The 19,127-nt window shown below is 37.2% G+C and overlaps 2 protein-coding genes across 4 annotated transcripts; one reads left to right on the top strand and one right to left on the bottom strand.

Annotated features, from left to right (window-relative positions):
• The first annotated feature begins 303 nt into the window (after positions 1-303).
• Positions 304-4,372, top strand: LOC108677217 (forkhead box protein C1-A). 2 transcript variants are annotated; one of them, XM_018165406.2, is made up of 2 exons: positions 304-573; positions 2,597-4,372. In XM_018165406.2, the coding sequence occupies exons 1-2, from the start codon at positions 559-561 to the stop codon at positions 3,776-3,778; spliced, it is 1,197 nt and encodes a 398-aa protein (XP_018020895.1). In that variant the 5' UTR covers positions 304-558; the 3' UTR covers positions 3,779-4,372. The 2 variants fall into 2 exon arrangements, with proteins under 2 accessions (XP_018020895.1, XP_047736961.1); XM_047881005.1 differs by lacking the exon at positions 304-573 and adding an exon at positions 1,416-1,894.
• Positions 4,373-6,674: 2,302 nt separating this feature from the next.
• Positions 6,675-13,233, bottom strand: LOC108677234 (palmitoyltransferase ZDHHC16B). Of its 2 annotated transcripts, XM_018165430.2 has the most exons (10): positions 13,071-13,233; positions 12,578-12,725; positions 12,116-12,307; positions 11,697-11,814; positions 11,130-11,258; positions 10,684-10,769; positions 9,976-10,078; positions 8,917-9,038; positions 8,445-8,515; positions 6,675-7,540 (listed from the first exon to the last, which is right to left on the bottom strand). In XM_018165430.2, the coding sequence occupies exons 1-10, from the start codon at positions 13,139-13,141 to the stop codon at positions 6,817-6,819; spliced, it is 1,764 nt and encodes a 587-aa protein (XP_018020919.1). In that variant the 5' UTR covers positions 13,142-13,233; the 3' UTR covers positions 6,675-6,816. The 2 variants fall into 2 exon arrangements, with proteins under 2 accessions (XP_018020919.1, XP_018020920.1); XM_018165431.2 differs by lacking the exon at positions 13,071-13,233 and having other exon boundaries at positions 12,583-12,646.
• Between the last annotated feature and the right edge of the window lie 5,894 nt (positions 13,234-19,127).

Raw genomic sequence — 19,127 nt, forward strand, 5'->3', positions numbered from 1 at the left:
TAATCGTTAGAACCTCATTTCTCTTTCTGGCCTAATTTAGTAAAGCATTTCAAAAGTCGCATAACTTGCAATTACCATTTAATTGGCCGTCATCGATAAATACAAGACAATATATAAACGAGTTAACGATCATTGTTGAACTTACGATCGTCCGACAACTCGCGGTCATTGCGAAACACGTGATCATATAGGATCACTTGAGTTCATCTAAAATATGCGATCACAGAAGAACTAAATAAAGAATTTCCGAGAATAAATCCCCTCTCAAGAAATTTGCATGGCTTCTCAGAGGCGGTTTGGGGCCGGAGCCGCCGAGTCTATTAACGTCCGCAGCTTTGATAAATCGTTGCAATCTCAGGGGCACAACTTTAGGGTCCGCTATTCAAGTCAACTCGAGCCTGCTCTAATAATCTAATTTGTCAAAACGTTTTATCGGCCAAAGAAACATTGGGCTGAGCCAATATTATGTCACTTGCGAGGACTTCAATGGCAAAGAAGACTGTGCTTCAGTATCAAGACTTATGATGGCAAATTGGCCAAGTGGGCGGAAGACGCAGAATGGAACGTGTTTCAGTAAGTTTCATTAATTTTACTTTGTAAGTTCACGCTTCGATGAAACTTCTACAAAGTCATGGTAATAAAGCGGCCTAGGATCGCCTTGAACATTTCTTGTTTATAACTGAAAATTTATATGAAATAGGTTGAGAGAGTTTCGAAGTTTGAGATGAGCAACATAAGCTAGTGTGCTCTGGTCATGCATGAGCCGTCGCTCCTGTGCTTGTATTAATGTATATGATATTCCATGTTGAATAAATTATATTTAATCAAAATGTGTAATAGAAGATTTTACTACATCTGAGTTCTGTTTACTAGTAAGTCCATAGGCGGGGATATTTTAATAGAAGGTACTGTTTTCCTTTAATAATCTGCAGTATTATATGGAGCGGAAATTGTGAAAAAATATGACAACTTATTAAAAGAGAATTTTTTTATTCTTTTAAAGCAATATACTTTTCGTATTTCGCAGATTTACTCTGCTAAAAGAACAAGAGATGTTTTTCAGCACGATAATGTACTGAAAATTACCCACTCCGAAATAGTACTACTAACTTCCACTTGTAATTGCTACCAAACCCCACTGTATTTCTGATCATCCGAATTCAATTTATGTTTGAATGAATTCCTGCTAATCTAACATGAAAATAGGATGATTTTCAAAGATGTGTTCAACCAATATACTCTCGTAATTAGTAATGGAGATAAAACGCACTTAACAAAGGTATGTTTCACCATTACCCATGTCAGTTACGTGTTTAATTATGGCTTCAAAATTTGTTGAAATTCTTACGTGCCCAATAAGCGTAACAAATGTAAGTAATGAACGGAAATTATGTACTTTTCAACGGACTTCTTCAACAGAAAGTCCCATTTTGAGGCACTTGAAAACAGAATGCACATTTTCTCCGAAAAGCTTCATACCATATGTCGTAATAAATTAACTTGGCTATTGTACAACAAGCCCTCGAAACCTTTTAATTTACGCATCGTTTTCATGGTTACTCCAGCCGGGTCTTTATTTTACCCAAAATATTGGTTAGTTCCAAGATGCAAAGGCGCTTTCTATTGGCCAGGAGTTACGTTGTGAACCCGCATACTGGTTGGCCAAGAAACAGGCGAAAACTTTCCTCTGGTTGGCCAGGTAAACAATTCCAATAGCCAATCGCAATCCTCGAAGTTAGTGTATAAATTGACCAAGAATAGAATAGAAGTTCAGTGTCTGCAAAGAAGCGCTTGAAAATTGACTGTAGAGCTTCGGTGAAACTTGACCTTAAACTTTTTGGAAGGGAGCTAGCTTACGCACATCAGGCTTGCACTCTATTATCACATCAAATTCGTAAGTATTAATAAACTCTTTCTAAATTACATCCTGACATGAGACATAGGTTTAATATTTTCTGATTATGGACACATGAAATAATCATTCTCACAGTTGTGAATATATTTTTGTTAAATAATAAATGGAATTTTATTCTTTCATATTTGGATGCTCTTTGTAACGTTGACATGATAATATTCAGATATTGAAACTTAATTGAAGTCGCGCTCCTACAGTAATTTCTGCATATAATTTTAACTACGCTCAATAACTTAGTTTGTAACAGTTAACACGTTTATGTATTATTTATAAAAGAAGGAAATCTCGAAATGGGTCAAACTTGACGAAGTATCTTGGAATAGCTGATGTTTTAATTTTTCTGAAATTTTGCTATGGCCATCAATTTATAAAAAATTTTTGCATTTATTCTCTATCAGTAATTTTTTATGGGTGTACAATTTGATTTCAAGCGAAGAATAATTCTACAAGCTGCTAAAATATTGTCAAAGAATTACCTATCTATTAACTTTTAATTTACATTTCCGAATTACGAGTCAGCGTTAGATTTTTTTGTGGCTAATATGCATAAAGATTTAGCTGATGAATTACTCCCTTTAGAGGTCCAGCAACTTTGTAATCGAAAACCAAATACATTTTAAAGTAAATTTTTAGTTTGCAGTGGTGTATTAAAGTTTCAATAGGGTATTCTTTGCTCTCCAGAAACGATTGCCAACGAAGTACATCAACCGAGACTGTCGCCTGCAGACACCAGCCACACTACCGTATAACGAACTGTTCAAGATGCCGCGACCAAAAGCCGAAGACGTTCAAGGCAAGCCACCTTACTCGTATATTTTTCTTTGTGCTCAAGCTATAAAAAACAACCCAAGTCAAATGGCCACGCTATCGGAAATCTACGAATTTATCATGACAAATTACCCTTATTACCGAAATACTTCGAACAAATGGCAGAATTCTTTGAGGCATAATCTTTCATTCAACGATTGCTTCGTGAAAGTGGAGCGTAAGGGTGGAGGTAAGGGAAATTATTGGCGTTTGCATGAAGAAGCGTATCGAATGTTTGAAGAAGGCACAGTTCAGCGACGTAAGAAGAGATTTGTAGCCAAGACGTGCACTGGCTCGAAAAACAATGAGTGTCAGCCCCAGTACCCTTATCTCTACCCTGCCTGGAATAACGGTTCGCAAACGATCCTCGATCCTCAGTTAGACCGCGCAAGCCACGATTTGTACATGAGAAGTCAGTTAGAGGAAGAATCCTGTATCCACTCAAATGAACTACAAAATTATGACGTGGCACATACTGAAAATGAAAAAGAAGCTCATAATTTCATAACTCATTCCATTGAGAAAATTTTGAAACCAGAGTCGCCGAAGCGAAAGAAACGGCTAGTGAAGTGCAGTCTCAGTCCAACTTCGTCAAGTTCAAATACGTCTGCCAGTGTGTGCACTTCTTATGATAAACATAATACTCCATCTTCGATAAACGTATCTCATTTATCTTCTAAAAAACTTAAATCTTATACTAAGTCTAATGAAATCAAGGCACCGATCCCCGTTAAACCCTTCCAGTACCAAGAAAATCATTTGAAGTTCTACCTCGGCGATCAACATTTCCTACCGCCGGTGCCAGTGGCTCACATCACGCCTGAGCAGAAAGCCTTGCTAATGGCACATTTCCAACGACAAGTTCATGGCCTTGGCCACGTAGATAACACTTACACTGACTTTAGCCCGAGAAATGAATACAACTTATTACCACCGCCTTCGTTCAATGACGACTTGGCATTCAGTCAACCCGGGTACACATGTCATCCGTACTCGTCAGAGTTGTTCGGTCCTCTCAACATGAGGGTTGCTCCCTTGCTGCTCGCGGAGCCTTGACTTCGATTTTAATGTCACAATAAAGAAATATACTAGTTAAGTATAGAGATAAGAAGAGAATAGTATCATTTTTAACCCCCATTGTTTCCAAGTAACTATTAGGTTTAGCTTAGCACATTTTATTTGTAAATATTCAGACTTTCGTGGATTTTTATACCATTTATATTCACTTTTCTTAATTCTTCATTAAATTATAAGCAGGAAAATTCGGGTTTTCATCAGCACCTCGCAAGTGAACGATAGACATAATAACATCTTGAGTAAAGTTTGATTTGTGTAAATGCACCGAGATTAGGGTCACCCTTGAAATGTTATTTGTACTGCCTCTTATTCCGCTGAACATCAATTATCTCGAAGTATGGTTTCCGATGGTCCTATTTCGATTAGGCCGATTAAACGATCGACAAACGGCAAATGTAAACACCGATTTATTCGTACCGAGACTCTACAGTTTAATTACCAATTAGTAGAAATTGTGATGTATTTACATGTGTTCTGGAGAACCGAGAGTATAAAATGTTACTTACACATTATAACTGTACGAACTCGAATGAATTTCATGTTGTGTTGGTTAAATAAACGTTTTGAACCGATTGATAGTTTTTTATTTTATTACTAAGTGTAAAAACAAAAGACGTACTGGTAATAAGTCCAGCAGCTATCAATCAATCGTCAGTTATGGAAAGATCGGGTTCCAAAGGCCGGATACCCTAGTGAATCAAGTCACGAAAAATTCAAGAATCGGCAACAGGCCATGGGCCTATTTCTTCAGTGCAGACACATCTATTCTATTTTATAAATCGGCAGTGCCGAGCTCTGCCATGTATAAGATACTAATTGAGTTAGTTGGGGGTCAGCTAAACTTAAGATGGGCTTCGATCCTGTTTGGGTGCTTCAATCCGTAATGCTTCGATACTATTTAGGTTCTTCAACCCTGTTAGCATGTTTCGATACTTTGGATGTGCTACGTCCCTATTAACGCGCAATGTCAGTTCTTTCATATCAAGGTTTCATATAATGAACTTGAGCGCGAAAAATGGGTTAATATAATGAACTCTGTAACAATTCAGTGAAAATTAGACACAAATGCAAAATTCTTTTGATAATAATATAATAGATAAAATCACGTGGGTAAGCTCGAAGACAATAGGTACATATAATATAATGCCGGCAATTTGTGCCCCATTTTAATAATATTGCTAATACCGGCGACAAACTATTAATGATGAATTCGCACGCCTTTGAACTACACATACAACGCCTTAGAACTTCAGCTATCCAACATAGACTTAAATCCGTAAATTGTATCTTGATCGACTACGACGAGTGTTCATCCTAGGGAATATGCACGAGGCCGTTGAGTGATGAACTCACGCTTCATGACAACGTCATTGATTTAGATGAACTAATCGAAACTTTATCGTAAAAAATTATACTATTCATAATTTTTAACCGGCGCGTTCACGATTTAACCTCTACCGCCTGACAAGAGTAACCGGAGCAATATTGTCACAAGCCTAATTCCCAAAAAGGTTAGGTTATAGAGAGCACAAAATTACTTGCACTAATGGTTGCCGCCACGTACAACTTCAAAAGTTCTCTGTTACGCACAAACGTACTCAGGTTGCTACACTCAATAGTTTACGTGTATAATTTAAGCTGAAAGTCATGTTCCCGGAGAGTGACATACGGCGGTAGAGCGTTAAGAAAGAAAATTTTGTTCACTCAAGTTTTCGTTCCTCCTTCGTGGCAGGCCTAAGCAAATTTCATATATGACTTTTTTCTTCTGATAACTTGAAAACTAATACAGTTCCTAAGATTGGAAATATCATGAACAAAGTAAACGGATTTAGACTTTTTGGCAAATTCGTCAAAAATACCGCAAGACTTGAATTTTTATTAGAAATTTCGAGCAGTACAAGTTAATTAGCTTTTATTTATCTATTATGGGATTAATTATTAGTTATCTTTTATGGGATTAACTCTAAATTTATCTATTACGGGATTAACTCATCTATTATGGAAGTAATATTCGGCATCAAGTCTCATATGTACTTCACCACAACATACTTACGTTAGTTTTCAATTCACTTTCATTGAAGCACAAGTCCCTAGTTCTTTTTCCGGTATCACTCGCATTATCCCCACAAAAAAAAACCGGTACATACATAGATTCCGATACTTCAAAAGCGTATTTTACACGTGAAAACATGTGAAAGTAGACGACTAAAAATTCATTACAACAGATATAGCGATGCTGTTTTTAAGTAAATAGCATTCGATGACCAATTGTCTGCCTTGTATCAACGGGTTACGTCTTCAGTTATATTTCTATATCCCGTCTAGGTTTGAAATTCATTACTTATTTATCACAAATACACAGGTAAAATTTAATGACTTATCAAATAAGTAACTAACATTATACATATTTCCATTTGTTACTTTATTAATCGAAATATGAGACCAACAAAAAATTTTTATCATGTGGTAATCATTGTCTGGAAAAGTGCGTATATTTTTTTTCGCCAGCATTAACTTCAAATGTTTACCACTGATCAACTCCTGTCATTGCGAGAAAATCGCCTGTCTGAGGCGTGGTTCTTATAACATTATTCATATAGTAACTGAGTTAAATTTCAGAAGCAGGAATGTCTCGGAAACACTCAAGACAGCTATTCAAATCATTAGTTTGCATTTTATACAATTAGTGACAAACACGATCCTACAGGAATAATTCGCTGATGCTGGCTAGACAACGCACCGAAACTCAAGTCTCAGGGATGAATCCAACCCGACAAAAACGTATTTCACTCGCCTTTTCAGGAAACAGGATTCACATCTCAGGTCTAAAAATTAAATGATCTTAAAGTTTACAAGGAATGATTAAAAATTATTACTATTATTTTTCAATACTATACATCGCATACGCTGTGAATAAATTACAAAAAGAAGTAACTGAGATCTCACCAAGACATGCTTTATTACATATTGTTGACTAAAACAACACATGATAGAACCTGTAACGGGAGTTATCGATGTCATGCAATCTTATAATGATCATGAGTATCGTTGTCGTTATCCTGAGATGCAAGATCATCGCAAGTTTGACGTTTGCTTGGAAATAATTCACGCGTAGTCAACGCAATATGACTAGAAGGAACAGGAAGGTTAAGAAAGTCTGAGTTCAAGTCGAAATTCGATTCTGCTAACAAGACTGAGTCCTTAATATTATTTTGTACTTCCGGCGAACTCATTGCACGATCTAGTGCGGACATTCTCGTACAAGAACTGTCTAGACCAGGCAAAGACTTGTCTTGTTCATCCCCAGTTAAGTTGTCTTGCTGAATCAAATCATGTGCATTCCCACTTCCACTTTCAACGGCAACATGTCTTATATTATTTGAAGATTTATATGCTCTACTAGAATCAAGCTGACGCGAATATTCAACATCGAATTGACATTGCGCACCAGAGTTCTTGACCTGGTATGAACTCTGAGATCTGTCCAGGCTTTCCTTATAATAATCCAAATCTCCTACATTAGCTGGTAGCGAATTCATGCTACCAGATTCCGGGTGATATGAATATTCATTGTCGCGTCGCGCATGCCCTTCAGGAAGGCTATTGGGATGCGCACTCTGATGGCCGCCAAAGTGGCCTCCAGGACACCGCTGGTCGTGGTAACAAGTCGTCCATGTCAGGCCCGTGCCAAGAGGGGCGTGGCACGACGGCATCAGTACGTGACGGAAAAAGTTGCGTCCGCTGCAATGGAGGGAACAAAATTCACGTATTGCCAAAAAAAGCTTTAAGTAATAGCAAGAAGCAAACGTGGCGTCTATATACACTCAGTTAAAGATGCAATATTCACTTTAAAGTCCTATATTCACTTTAAAGATGCACAAATGAGCTCCATAATTTATTTCCAGCAAACCAGTAAACAGACTTTCAAATAATTTCTCGCTGTAAACAAAAGATTGAATGTGAAACCATTTTCATCTATCGGGCTACTTAATGTGTCAAAAATACGACCCGAATGGCTATTCAGCTGTATACAAAAATTTAAAGTGCTTCTACGCACCTTTGCTTGCCATTGAATTAAATTATAGAATATAAAACTATTCATTTGATAGCATATTTAAGTACTTCACTGCAATCACATAAAATTTCATATTTAAAAGAATCAAAGAATCGCAAACTTTGGTACAGAACTTGAAGTTATCAAGAAATCAGTAAGATGATAAATGAAAAATACCTGCAATTTCCGACAGAGCAGCACTAAATCCGTATTTACCACCTTTCCTCATTCCAAATTTAAGAATGCACTAGGCAACGGTATCCGTGATTTTCTACGACGATTTGCTTTGTCTAACTGGCAACAGACTCGCATTCAACGCTCTAAATGTAGGTACCGTATAGAAAATAATGGCATAGGCGTACAAACGGACGTTGAACGCTGTAAATGCAAAAAATAAAAATAATAATAGCATGGATGTAAACTCTCTGAAGCACTGAGGCACCTAGTACATCGTACGAAGCACTTCAGGTCAGCGACTGACGAATATCAGTAAAAACAAAAGGTAGTTACCCATTTTATTTGAAAAATACAGAGAATGAATGCATTTAATCCCATAACTTCAAGTTATTTAATTAGGAACCCTTAGCTCACCTGCCAGGCTGCGTACCAAGGAACAGCTGCCAGTTGAGGCGCGGGCCAAAGTCGTAAGGATTCTTGTAAGCCTTTAATGTACAGAAATTGTTGACACGTGATGAATGTACAACACGTAAGAAAAAATAATGATGGCAAATAATGAATATAATGTTAACACGTGATAAGTGTACAAGACGTACGACGGTATTGCAATGGCAAGTAATGAATAGAATGTTGACAAATGAAGTGTAATACAACAAGTAACATGGGATTGTCATGACAAATTATGAATACAATGTTGAATACAATGTTTCATGACAAATAATGAATAGAATGTTGACAAATGAGAAGCATAAAAAACATAAAACGGATTTGTCATGGCAGTAGACCAGGATATGCCGGCATAAATGTCGGACGACTAACAATTACCTAGCGTTTATATTATAACAAATGAGCAGCACATGTGAAGAAATCAGCGGTTATAAGTGACCTGTCCGAGCGCAGCAAGACGCTTGCGCTCCTTGCCGTTGATGTGCTGCTCGACGCTCGTCTCGCCGCGCCCGATGAGCCGCGCATGCCACGCCGCCAGTGCCCCCAGTGACGCGAAGCATCCTGAGGGATCACAGCCTTGTCAGTTTTTAGCGCATTTTATGATTTATGGAAAAAAAAACATTATTGTGCTCGCCATGTCCGTCTGTCTGTCTGTCCGTCCGTCCGTGACCTCAAGTTTTCGTCGACGAGAAAATGCGCTCTCTCTCACTCACTGCAGTGAGTACCGAGTTATATTTTTTATATGAGGGATGATAGCAGCCTTGCCCAGTAACTTTTGATGTTCATAAAATCGTTGCATGGTTTTATACTATGATAACGATTGATGTTTGCAAGATGGTAGCTGTGAAGATGCATGCTTTAAATTTAGCTCTACACGCTGGCGTACAGAATATTTTCCTAACTATGTATATTTTACAGTGAGCTCTGTGCGCCAGCTTGAAGTGATCAATTTAAAACAGAGATCTCATATGCTACCATCTTTGGAACACCAACCATTATCAAATATTACAAAAACTAATGTTATTTCTCAAAATTAGCAATTATGATTATTCTAAAAATCACAATTTATAGGATCAGTCACTCAAGAAAATCAACAGTTATATATGGCAGTTTCAAAATCCAAATTTAATTAGATCATTCTCTTGAGAAATTAATAATTATGATAGTTTTGAAACTCTAAATTTCACTAAACCAGTAATTTGAGAGATTTAACAGTTATATTAATTATAAAAGTTTCAGACAAATATCTTTGAAAAATCTGGGATGTACAGAAGCCGCAAACGAATAAAGCAAAAATTAGCAGTGGATCACTGCATTGTATCAATGATGAGTAATGGTTATACTAATTTTGAGTTTCGAACTCAATAAGAAAAATGTCACAAGGAATTACCTATATTTTAGTATACAAAATGATTACTTGATGTATGAGCACCAAAATTCATAACTATGATAACAGAGTGAATCTATTTTATAAGAACTAATGAAATAGTCGCCGCACCAACGGTGAGGAGGCCAGCGTAGGTGATGGCAAAGCGTAGCCAGTAGCGTTCTTGTCTCTTCTTAGCCACAGCCTCCTCAGCATCAGGGGTGTCAGCTTCTTCCTAAGCACAAGCAAGACATCAGGTGTGTCAGCTTCTTCCTAAGCACAAGCAAGACATCAGGGGTGTCAGCTTCTTCCTAAGCACAGGCAGACATCAGGTGTGTCAGCTTCTTCCTAAGCACAAGCAAGACATCTGGTGTGGTCAGTGTCAGGTATATTCATCTTCTTCCTAAAAGCAAGCAAAGATGCAAACTTAATTCATTCATTTTCATACTTTTTAGTTGCCTGCACCGTATGCATTTGTTAGTTTCAACAAACCAATTTTTACAAATAAGTCACACATGCCTTCAGACTTGCCCTGCTAACGAATCTTAGGTGATGAGAGACAAAGCGTGTTGATGAATAGATGAATTAATTTTACTGTTGTCACAGTAAAATTAATTGATCATACCTACCTTCAAACACATCTGTTCAAAAAAAATGTAACAACGCATGGCAAAAAATTTCAAAAGCAATATCGAATTGTGTGATTGAAAGACACAAATGCTCCCATAAATATTTTAGGTGCGCCAGTAACAAATTTTGGAAATCTAATTCAATATGAAGCAACTATAGTCATGAAATTTGAGTAATGTTGGTTGATAAAGTCATGGAATCACCACAAACCGCGTGGATGGAGATGCTGGCAGTGTCGTCGCTGAGACCGCACCATGTGTAGAATGAGTCTCGTAAAGCAGGGCCACCGCTCCCGCCTAGGAGGTAATGGCAATCATACTAAGACCCAAAACTATGACATGATACTTGGAAATATTATACAATAATTCAAGTAAATTTCAGGCTTTGCAATTCATATAAACAAATTTTCAATTCTATAATTCTGTTTTTATCCTTTTACATTCAAAATTAAAGAAGTAGTTAGTGAACCTTTACAAAATAACTTGATAATTATAATCATTCATCCTAACTATAGCGCTAGTTCAAATATGTTGTTTACTATTATAAAATATCTTCATAATATAATCAGATATAATATATTACTATATCTTAAATTGTATCTATCTTATACAGATGATACCTAAGACATAATAAATCATATCTTGGCATTAACATACCGAGCCAGATCTCTCGGTAGGCAATCTCAGCACCAAACATCATGATGAAGAGACAGCCTAGCAGCATGTAAACCATGTACAGGAAGAAATAGCGGTGATTGAAATGCCCCACGCAGTTGTTGATCCATGCTGAGTACTTATTAAGAAATTATTCAAGACTTAAATAAAGAAAATTTTAGAGGAAGCGATTCCGGGTTTAGCTTACAGAACAGAAAGTTAAAAATTTTTACCAACCTATAACATTTTCAAATGTTTTGAATTTAAGCACCTATTACAAAGAAATATTGTTTTACAATATATTCCTCTCATCTTAAACATGTGATTATAAGCTGAACTGAAATTTCATTTTTTGAAGAAGAAATACAAATCAATCAATATAACGTAACATCACAATCCCCATATTAAACAAGAAATAGAGTACCTATGGTATATAAAAAATAAAAAACTGAAATATTAATTCAAAATTTAATGCCCTAGCAAGAAACAAAATCTATTTTCTGGAAATCCTTAATAAATATCTACTGAGCATTAACGTGGTGAGCCTTGGGGCATGATCGTAAAGGATACGGCAGTGATGGTCCATCTTCAGCACACATTTGTTGCACACTGAACAATGGTGTGTCCTGGGTGGCTTGGGTGCTATACATTTCTTACACACTGTCACCGCCTCTGTGATGAAGCAGTCCTGTAATAATAATCATACTTTATATTTATTACAACAAACATGATAATGCATGATGACAATTGTGGGATACTTATTTCAAGTAAAGTATAAAAGCTATTTAATTTAAACAGATATTGGAAAATGAGTTAAAAGAGCAAAGCTGAGTTAACACAGAGTCACAGACTAAGGAAAAATATGGCATGACATGAGCAATAGGGGAACTGTAGCAAATAGAACTATGGTAAAAAAATTATGTCATGAGAAAAGTCCCTGTTTTGAAACAAAAAAGCTGTGAAAATGGAGTTCATCACTCCTAACTTACTTTTTGCACAGCTCCTGGAGGTGTTCTACAAGCCATGTAGAAGTGAAAGACAACATTAAGAAAAAGCCAGTGACCATAGGGCATCAGCACTGCGTACATGTAGGGCCTGTTGTCACGGTAAAAAGGCAGGCCCAGCCAATATACGACGAAAACCACACTGCCAGTCAGAATGATCACACCAGCAATTAATATCTGCACATACAATAGAACACAATGTATCAACATCCATAGTTTACCATTTATGAAAAAACGGGATAAATATGAATTTTTTAACTGAATTAAAAAGTATTGTTGATTTAATTGATCAATCAAATTAGTTGAATTTAAATTTATTTACAAAGAAATTAGCCTCCACATATGTGCACACCATCAACTTCAACCTAAGGCTATTAAACATACACTGATCAAATTAGACAATTAAAAGTGATGTTATATAAATAACTGAAGTAATGAGCCACTCACAGGACCTAGAATGTGGGTAAAGTGGTCAACCACCCATACTATGGGCTCCAGCAGAACTTCTGCAGCAAATGATGGTGACATGAGCTCTGTGTAGAACAGGCTCTTCACTGTCACATTGAAGAGGAATAACTTCCATTCTATCCATCTCCTGAACATACATCCATTAAATCAAAATACAATTAGGTAAGAAATTATTTATAATATAAATGCACTGTCATTAATTACACTCAGAAATATTTTGTAAACAAATTAATAACTTCACAATTTGGTCCAATTGTTACATGAACATAGTATGTTTTTCAAGTCAATCTAAATATTTAGAAAAATTTATCAGCAATGAAGCCAAATTAGAACTTGGTTGTTATGACATTCAGAAATGTTTTTAAGTATGAAATAACTTTTAAACTTAGGATATTTATACATTTACAATTTCACATATTTACAATTTTTGTCATAGACTACATTGTGCAATGTGCATCAAAGCTGTGCATACCTTACTGAAGAAGCATTGTTTTTAATAGCAAACCATCTACTATAAATGGTCAACCTCAAATGTGGGGTCATGCTTGTTGCTAATATATCACCAAATCTGCATTTTTTTTAAATAATGTGCACTGATCTTGTATGTAGTTCTTTAGTAGAATCAAGTTCATATCTGTAAATAAAATAATTACAAAATTAGTTTTGTGTCTTCCTTGATTATGGGTAGCTGCTTACAGGCTGATGAATCCCAGCAACTTCATTGCATATTGCCTTCAGGCTTCAAAGATGAGTTTTGTCCTCAGTTCTTAATAAGTGTGGACATTTCAAGCTTAAGATCAGCCAAGTGTGCTTTACGCAGAGGAGCAGAATAAAAATTACAACCCGTTAACATCTCGAAAAAAGTAAAAAAATCACAGACATGATGAACAATAATATTCGAAGTTTCTTGAAATTTCCTCTCATTAAAACTCTTTTAATACAAAGTTTACATATTTTTTGTTACTGGTCAACGCTTATAAATAAATAGCTGGGTAAGTATGGAAAAATCCATATCGCCATCTCATTTGCGAGTGGAGTAAAGTCTATCCTAATTAGTGAAGAAATGCTTAGGGAAGAGCCGAGCCTGTTCGAAGCCTCTCGGTTTTCAATCAGGGCCTTAAAACCTGGACTCAGCTGCTGAGTCCAGGTTTAACGCTGAAACTTTCTGCTGAGTCTCAGCAGAAAGTTTCAGCGTTATGTGTCAATGATTCTTGAAGGTTTTATTAGCTGGGCTTCCGGTTTTGATCACAGGTAAATCCAGGATGGTGCTCATGCATATAAAACTTTACTACTAACAAAATAACTACTAACACTAAGCAGTAAGCAGGGAACTAAGGGAGGACGCTGAGGTGGCGAAGAACTGATCAAAGAATTGAGGCGGCGAGCTGAATCCGCAGGAGCAGCGGCATGTCTGCGATGTGTCCTATCATATAATCATAGTGATGTCGGTATTGTCGGCGCTTAAGAATATGCCTTCAGTGTCTAGGCATAAATGTCCTGACGTTTATTTTTTAAATTTTTGGAATAACAACTAATTTTTACAACACTTCTCTCTAACTTTACTTCTTGTTTGTTTGTTTGTCTGTCTGTCTGTCACTCTGTCTGTCTGCTACAAATCTTGTAATCGAAATTTAATACACTTCTACTTATCCTATCGATCAAATTTTGCACACTTGTGTAAAGTTGGAGACAATGCATAAATCAAATGTCAAAATAAATGATTTTAAAAATTGAAAAAAAATCAATATTAAAAAAATTTGAAAAAGTAATTTTGTCAGCTACAAATCTTATAACAGATAATTGACACATTTTTACCTGTCTAATTGATCTGAAATTTTGCACACTTGTGTGAAGTCAGAGGCAATGCATAAATCAATTAATAGAATAAATAATTTTGAAAAAAATTTATATATTAAAAAAATTTATGTATTAAAAAATTGAAAATTTAAATTTTTTAAATTCGAAAATTATATGAGAAATTCATTGTACATCTGTAAGATTGGATTGGACACACTGGATTCTTTGGAAGTGTTGTCTTTAAAAAGTAATTTTTAAACGTATATTTATTACTGTTAATTATATTAAGAAGATTGAAGATTATCATAAGAAAGATTGAAGATTATGAAGCTTCCAAGCCTCAGTTATCGACGCCTGCGTGGGGACCTCATTGAAGTATACAAGTATACTCATGGTCTATACAAGGTCCCTGAAGGGTTACTAGAATTTGAAACAAGAACCAACACCAGGGGCCACGGCTATAAGCTAAAAAAATTGCGCTGCAACTTCTCCACGCGACAAAATTTCTTCTCGCTCACCGACATGTGGAACAGCCTCCCCGATGACATCGTTGGCGCTCCGAGTATGAACGCGTTCAAGAACAGACTAGATAAAGCTATGGAAAAATATATGTTCAGATTTTAAATGCCTACCAGTAGCTCCTTATCGAACCCGGTGGAAGTCTAGTAGCTACTTCAAACTATCACCAGTCATGAAAAGATCCGATCAAATGATATGAGTTTAGATCTATGAACAAGGCACGAAAAGGAAAATAATCGGCGACAGGCCACATCAGGCCTACATTTCAGCGCCGACATCATTATGTTATGTTATGTTATATCAACACCCTCTGCACCAACACTAGAAAACCTCTTTGTGCTGCCTTTCGGCATATTTATGTTTCCATCAGTTGTCGCGAATCACTAAGTCTTATGCAAAGGAAACGGATTAATCAACAGTAGACAGTAAATAGATCAAATGAATTGGCCCTGTAACTCTAGGGTTATCGATTTTTTTTTTTTTTTTTTTTTTTTTTTTTTGCTCGCTTCGTTTCAATTAGCACCTCACTGCTATAAGAGCGCGTTGAGCACACAGCTTTCAACGCATAACTTTTTTTTTCAAATATGAACCGATATCTGAATGAATAACAACGAAGCTAATCATTCACAATACCCTACTTCGAGCTTCGATGTAATATATTATCCGCTGTTTTTAATTTGTGTGCTAAACGCTAAATTCAAGCACCTTTCCCGCGTATAACTTATCAGATCGGAATTGACCTAATTGACAACGAAGCTGTTCATTCATAATAGACTACTACAAGCCCTGACAGACTTTCCGCTATGTTTTCTACCTTAATTAGGCCCCTTTCACACAGGGCGTGAAATACCGCCAGCGTGAAAAAAACCACCGCGGGATTTCCCGCCGAACCTCAGCGAACATATAAAATGTGCACTGCTATTCACACGCGACGGCTTTTCACGCGGCGTGAAATTTCACGCCCGAAGACCGCGTGTGTCAAGCTAAAAGTGCGGCGGGATTTCCCGCGACTGTTTAGCTTGCAATGGTATTCAATGTAATCTTTCACACGGGGCGGTTTTTCACGCCGCTACCGAATGTGGCACAGACAGTGGGTAGCGAGGGTGTGTGTGAGAGTTAGAGCCAGCTTTTCAATAGCATGCACGGAGTCTCTCAACTGCATGCTGTTGTGGGTTAATTTGCCTTGCACCAAGACAATAATTCATCAAAACTTTCGGCAGACATTCGGAAATAATTGAAGAATTTTACTTCATCTTCTCTGAATTTTTAGAATAGCGTGGCAAATTCACCTTCTTGTGGCCTTAATTTTACTATATTGTGACCCCAGCACCTCCTTTTCTTTCTTTGTGTTTCTTTCTTTGACCGGTCCGACACTTCAGCGAACTCGCGTGCGAACTCGCCTGCGAACTCGAATGCAAACCTAACTTCATTTTCAACTGTGGCACTCATAAATCCTTCAATAATGAACGGATTTTATTCAAATTTTAAATATAAGTAGATAATATCAGTGTCAGGCCGTGATGTCATCAGCGACTATTACGTCACCTTCTGTGACGTCACTATTCGTGGGTCACCGCGTATATAAGCTCGGTGAGCCGACTGCCAGTCAGTCGTAAGTAGTCAGTCGTAGACGAGCAGTCTCAGTCTTAGGCAGACAGCCTTCAGCTGCAGTCATGCAGTTGACTCTAGACTCCGGCACTCATTCTAACACGCAGTGTCGTAATCTTCCTTCTCCGAAAGTATACTGCACATACTATGCTTTCATCCTGTGACTTCTATCAAGTGTATCCGTAAACTACCTTTAATACTTACGCTTAGATACACGTCTTGTCATTATCCTTCCCCTGGCAAATGAATATTTAATATGTTATTCGGACAATTATAATGAACCCAAACCCCTCAGGTTTATCTACAATAGATCAGACAGATCCTTCAAGATTATGACTGTCAACCCAGAACAAAGTTATTCTTAACTTTGACATCAGTATTTTGCGGGGGGAATTTTTTCAGATTTTTACATCAATAACTTTTTTGTTAATACGGAAAACCTAACTTCATTTTCAACTGTGGCACTCATAACTCCTTCAATTATGAACGGATTTTATTCAAATTTGAAATATAAGTAGATAATATCAGTATTTTAAAAAAATTCCCCCCGCAAAATACTGATATTATCTACTTATTTTAAAATTTGAATAAAATCCGTTCATTATTGAAGGATTTATGCGTGCCACAGTTCGCTGAAGTGTCGAATCGGTCTTTCTTTGCTGTCTTTCATGCAGCAAATATAAAAGGAGAGGTTTCTTTTCTTTGCTATGAGCAGGCATTTATAGATATAGTTCACAAAAACTGAGGATCACTGTTACCGTGTTACGGAGAACAGCGCTGCAAGTCTGATAGATTCCAGCGTGAAAAACCGCCTCGTGTGAATGATAGCGCGGGAAATCCCGCGGCGGTTTTTTTCCCGCCCTGTGTGAGAGCGGCTTAAAGTTTAGCGTGCTGCATGGAACGCGTTAATAATACGCAGCGGAAATACTCGCCCAATCTAGTAGGAAGTGGGGACAAATCAAGTGCGGATATTTGCCCGAGACGTGGATAACTGGATATTGCCATCTATATAGTATATGCACCATATACAATTGGCCAGTGTTCATATGGTGTACTAAAGTATAATAATTATTGAAATAGTGCCTAAAATAGATATTTCTTATTTTTTTGTTGCTGAAATCATAAAAAACTAAATAACTTCCATTGCACCTCTGATAAATAGAAATTTATTTTTATGCGGGCCTGAAATTCTGGAAACTTTCTAACTTCCGTAGTAATCGATGGACCTTTTTTTCGCCACCTGGTGTGAACATCAGCGCCGATTCCGCACTTCAGCGTCTTCAGCGCCGGTTCGAGCTGCGGTCGACGACGGACGTTGGTAAGAGGTAAGAGCTGTGAGCCTGTGACACTTTGAAAATCGGTCAGTATCTAATCTATCTGAAGGCTCTCTTGAAATAGAAATTTTGATATAATATCTCTTAGTTTGTTTTGTAGGTCCAATTAACTTAGACTGGGAAAACGTAGGAAAAAATCAAATAGTAATTTGTTATCTGGATCAACTGATGAAAGTGATGAGTGATGAGCTGATGACGAGGCTGAGGCCTGAGTCGGATATGTCCCAGCCAATACCAATGTTGGTGTTCGGGTGTTGCCAGGGGCACTGGGGCAGGGGGTCAGACAAATGAGACAATCAATGTTCGCTCAGACTCACAGATCCAGTTCTCAAATAGGACAAGCAATGCCCTCAGTTCAGTAGAATTTGAAGGCCCTAGCTTGGGGGTGGGCTTGGAGACACATAGTGGCAAAGCAGATAATTTTTTAGCCTCTTCCTCAAGTTCATTTTTGAGTGTGATAAGTGACCAGCAAACTGAGCAAAGTATCATGGATACCAGCAGGGGAGGAAAAGATCTACTCTGTGAGCTGCGACTGGATTTTTTGAGCCACGAAATAACGAATTTTCAAGCCGTAAGCCTATTTCTCAAGCCGTGGAAAGCCATTCTTGAACCGCAAAGTTGCAAACTCTTGGCGGCGATGGCACGCGCGCAGCGTGCCATAGTGGCAAAGCAGAGAGTTTTTTAGACTCTGTCTCAAGTTCATTTTTGAGTCCTACAAGTAGACCAGTAAAGTATCATCATAGTGGCAAAGCAGAGAGTTTTTTAGACTCTCCATCAAGTTCAGTTTTGAGTCATATAACTAGACCAGTAAAGTATCCTGGATACCAGCATCATCATACATAAGAGATTGGTTTAAATCTTGGGTAAATGAGGAATTAAAAATGAACTGATTCTAAAAAATCTCTGGTTTGTCACTATGAGTATCATAGATACCAGTATTAGCTTACTTGAGAAATTGGTTAAAATTTTGAGTAAATGATGAAATTAAAAATGAACTGATTCTAAAACATCTCTGGTTTGTCACTATGCAGCGCGCGATCACGATTCACGAATAAGCTCAAATTTTGCCCTAGAAACAGCAGTTGAACATTATTCCCTAATTCACATGTAGTTTAGCGCATGCTAATGCCTACCTTACGATATTGCAAAAATATAACACGGTTTTACAAGAGTCTGAGAGGCGAGTTCAAGATCTTCATCTTTGACATAACCATGGTGGCAGGGAATTATTGTGAGTACTTATGCGTTTGCAAGAGCATCGACCGGTCCGG

The sequence above is a fragment of the Hyalella azteca genome, unplaced genomic scaffold, assembly GCF_000764305.2.
Source record: "Hyalella azteca isolate HAZT.00-mixed unplaced genomic scaffold, Hazt_2.0.2 contig6811, whole genome shotgun sequence".
Classification (NCBI taxonomy): Eukaryota; Metazoa; Arthropoda; class Malacostraca; order Amphipoda; family Hyalellidae; genus Hyalella; species Hyalella azteca.

Excerpts from the sequence above, each read along its gene's own strand:
- LOC108677234 (XM_018165430.2), bottom strand. The coding sequence starts at position 13,141 with ATGACCCCACATTTGAGGTTGACCATTTATAGTAGATGGTTTGCTATT. Across the intron at positions 12,308-12,577 it reads TTACCCACATTCTAGGTCCT|ATATTAATTGCTGGTGTGAT; the intron begins GTGAGTGGCTCA and ends TTGTATGTGCAG. Across the intron at positions 7,541-8,444 it reads CTTGGTACGCAGCCTGGCAG|CGGACGCAACTTTTTCCGTC; the intron begins GTGAGCTAAGGG and ends CCTCCATTGCAG.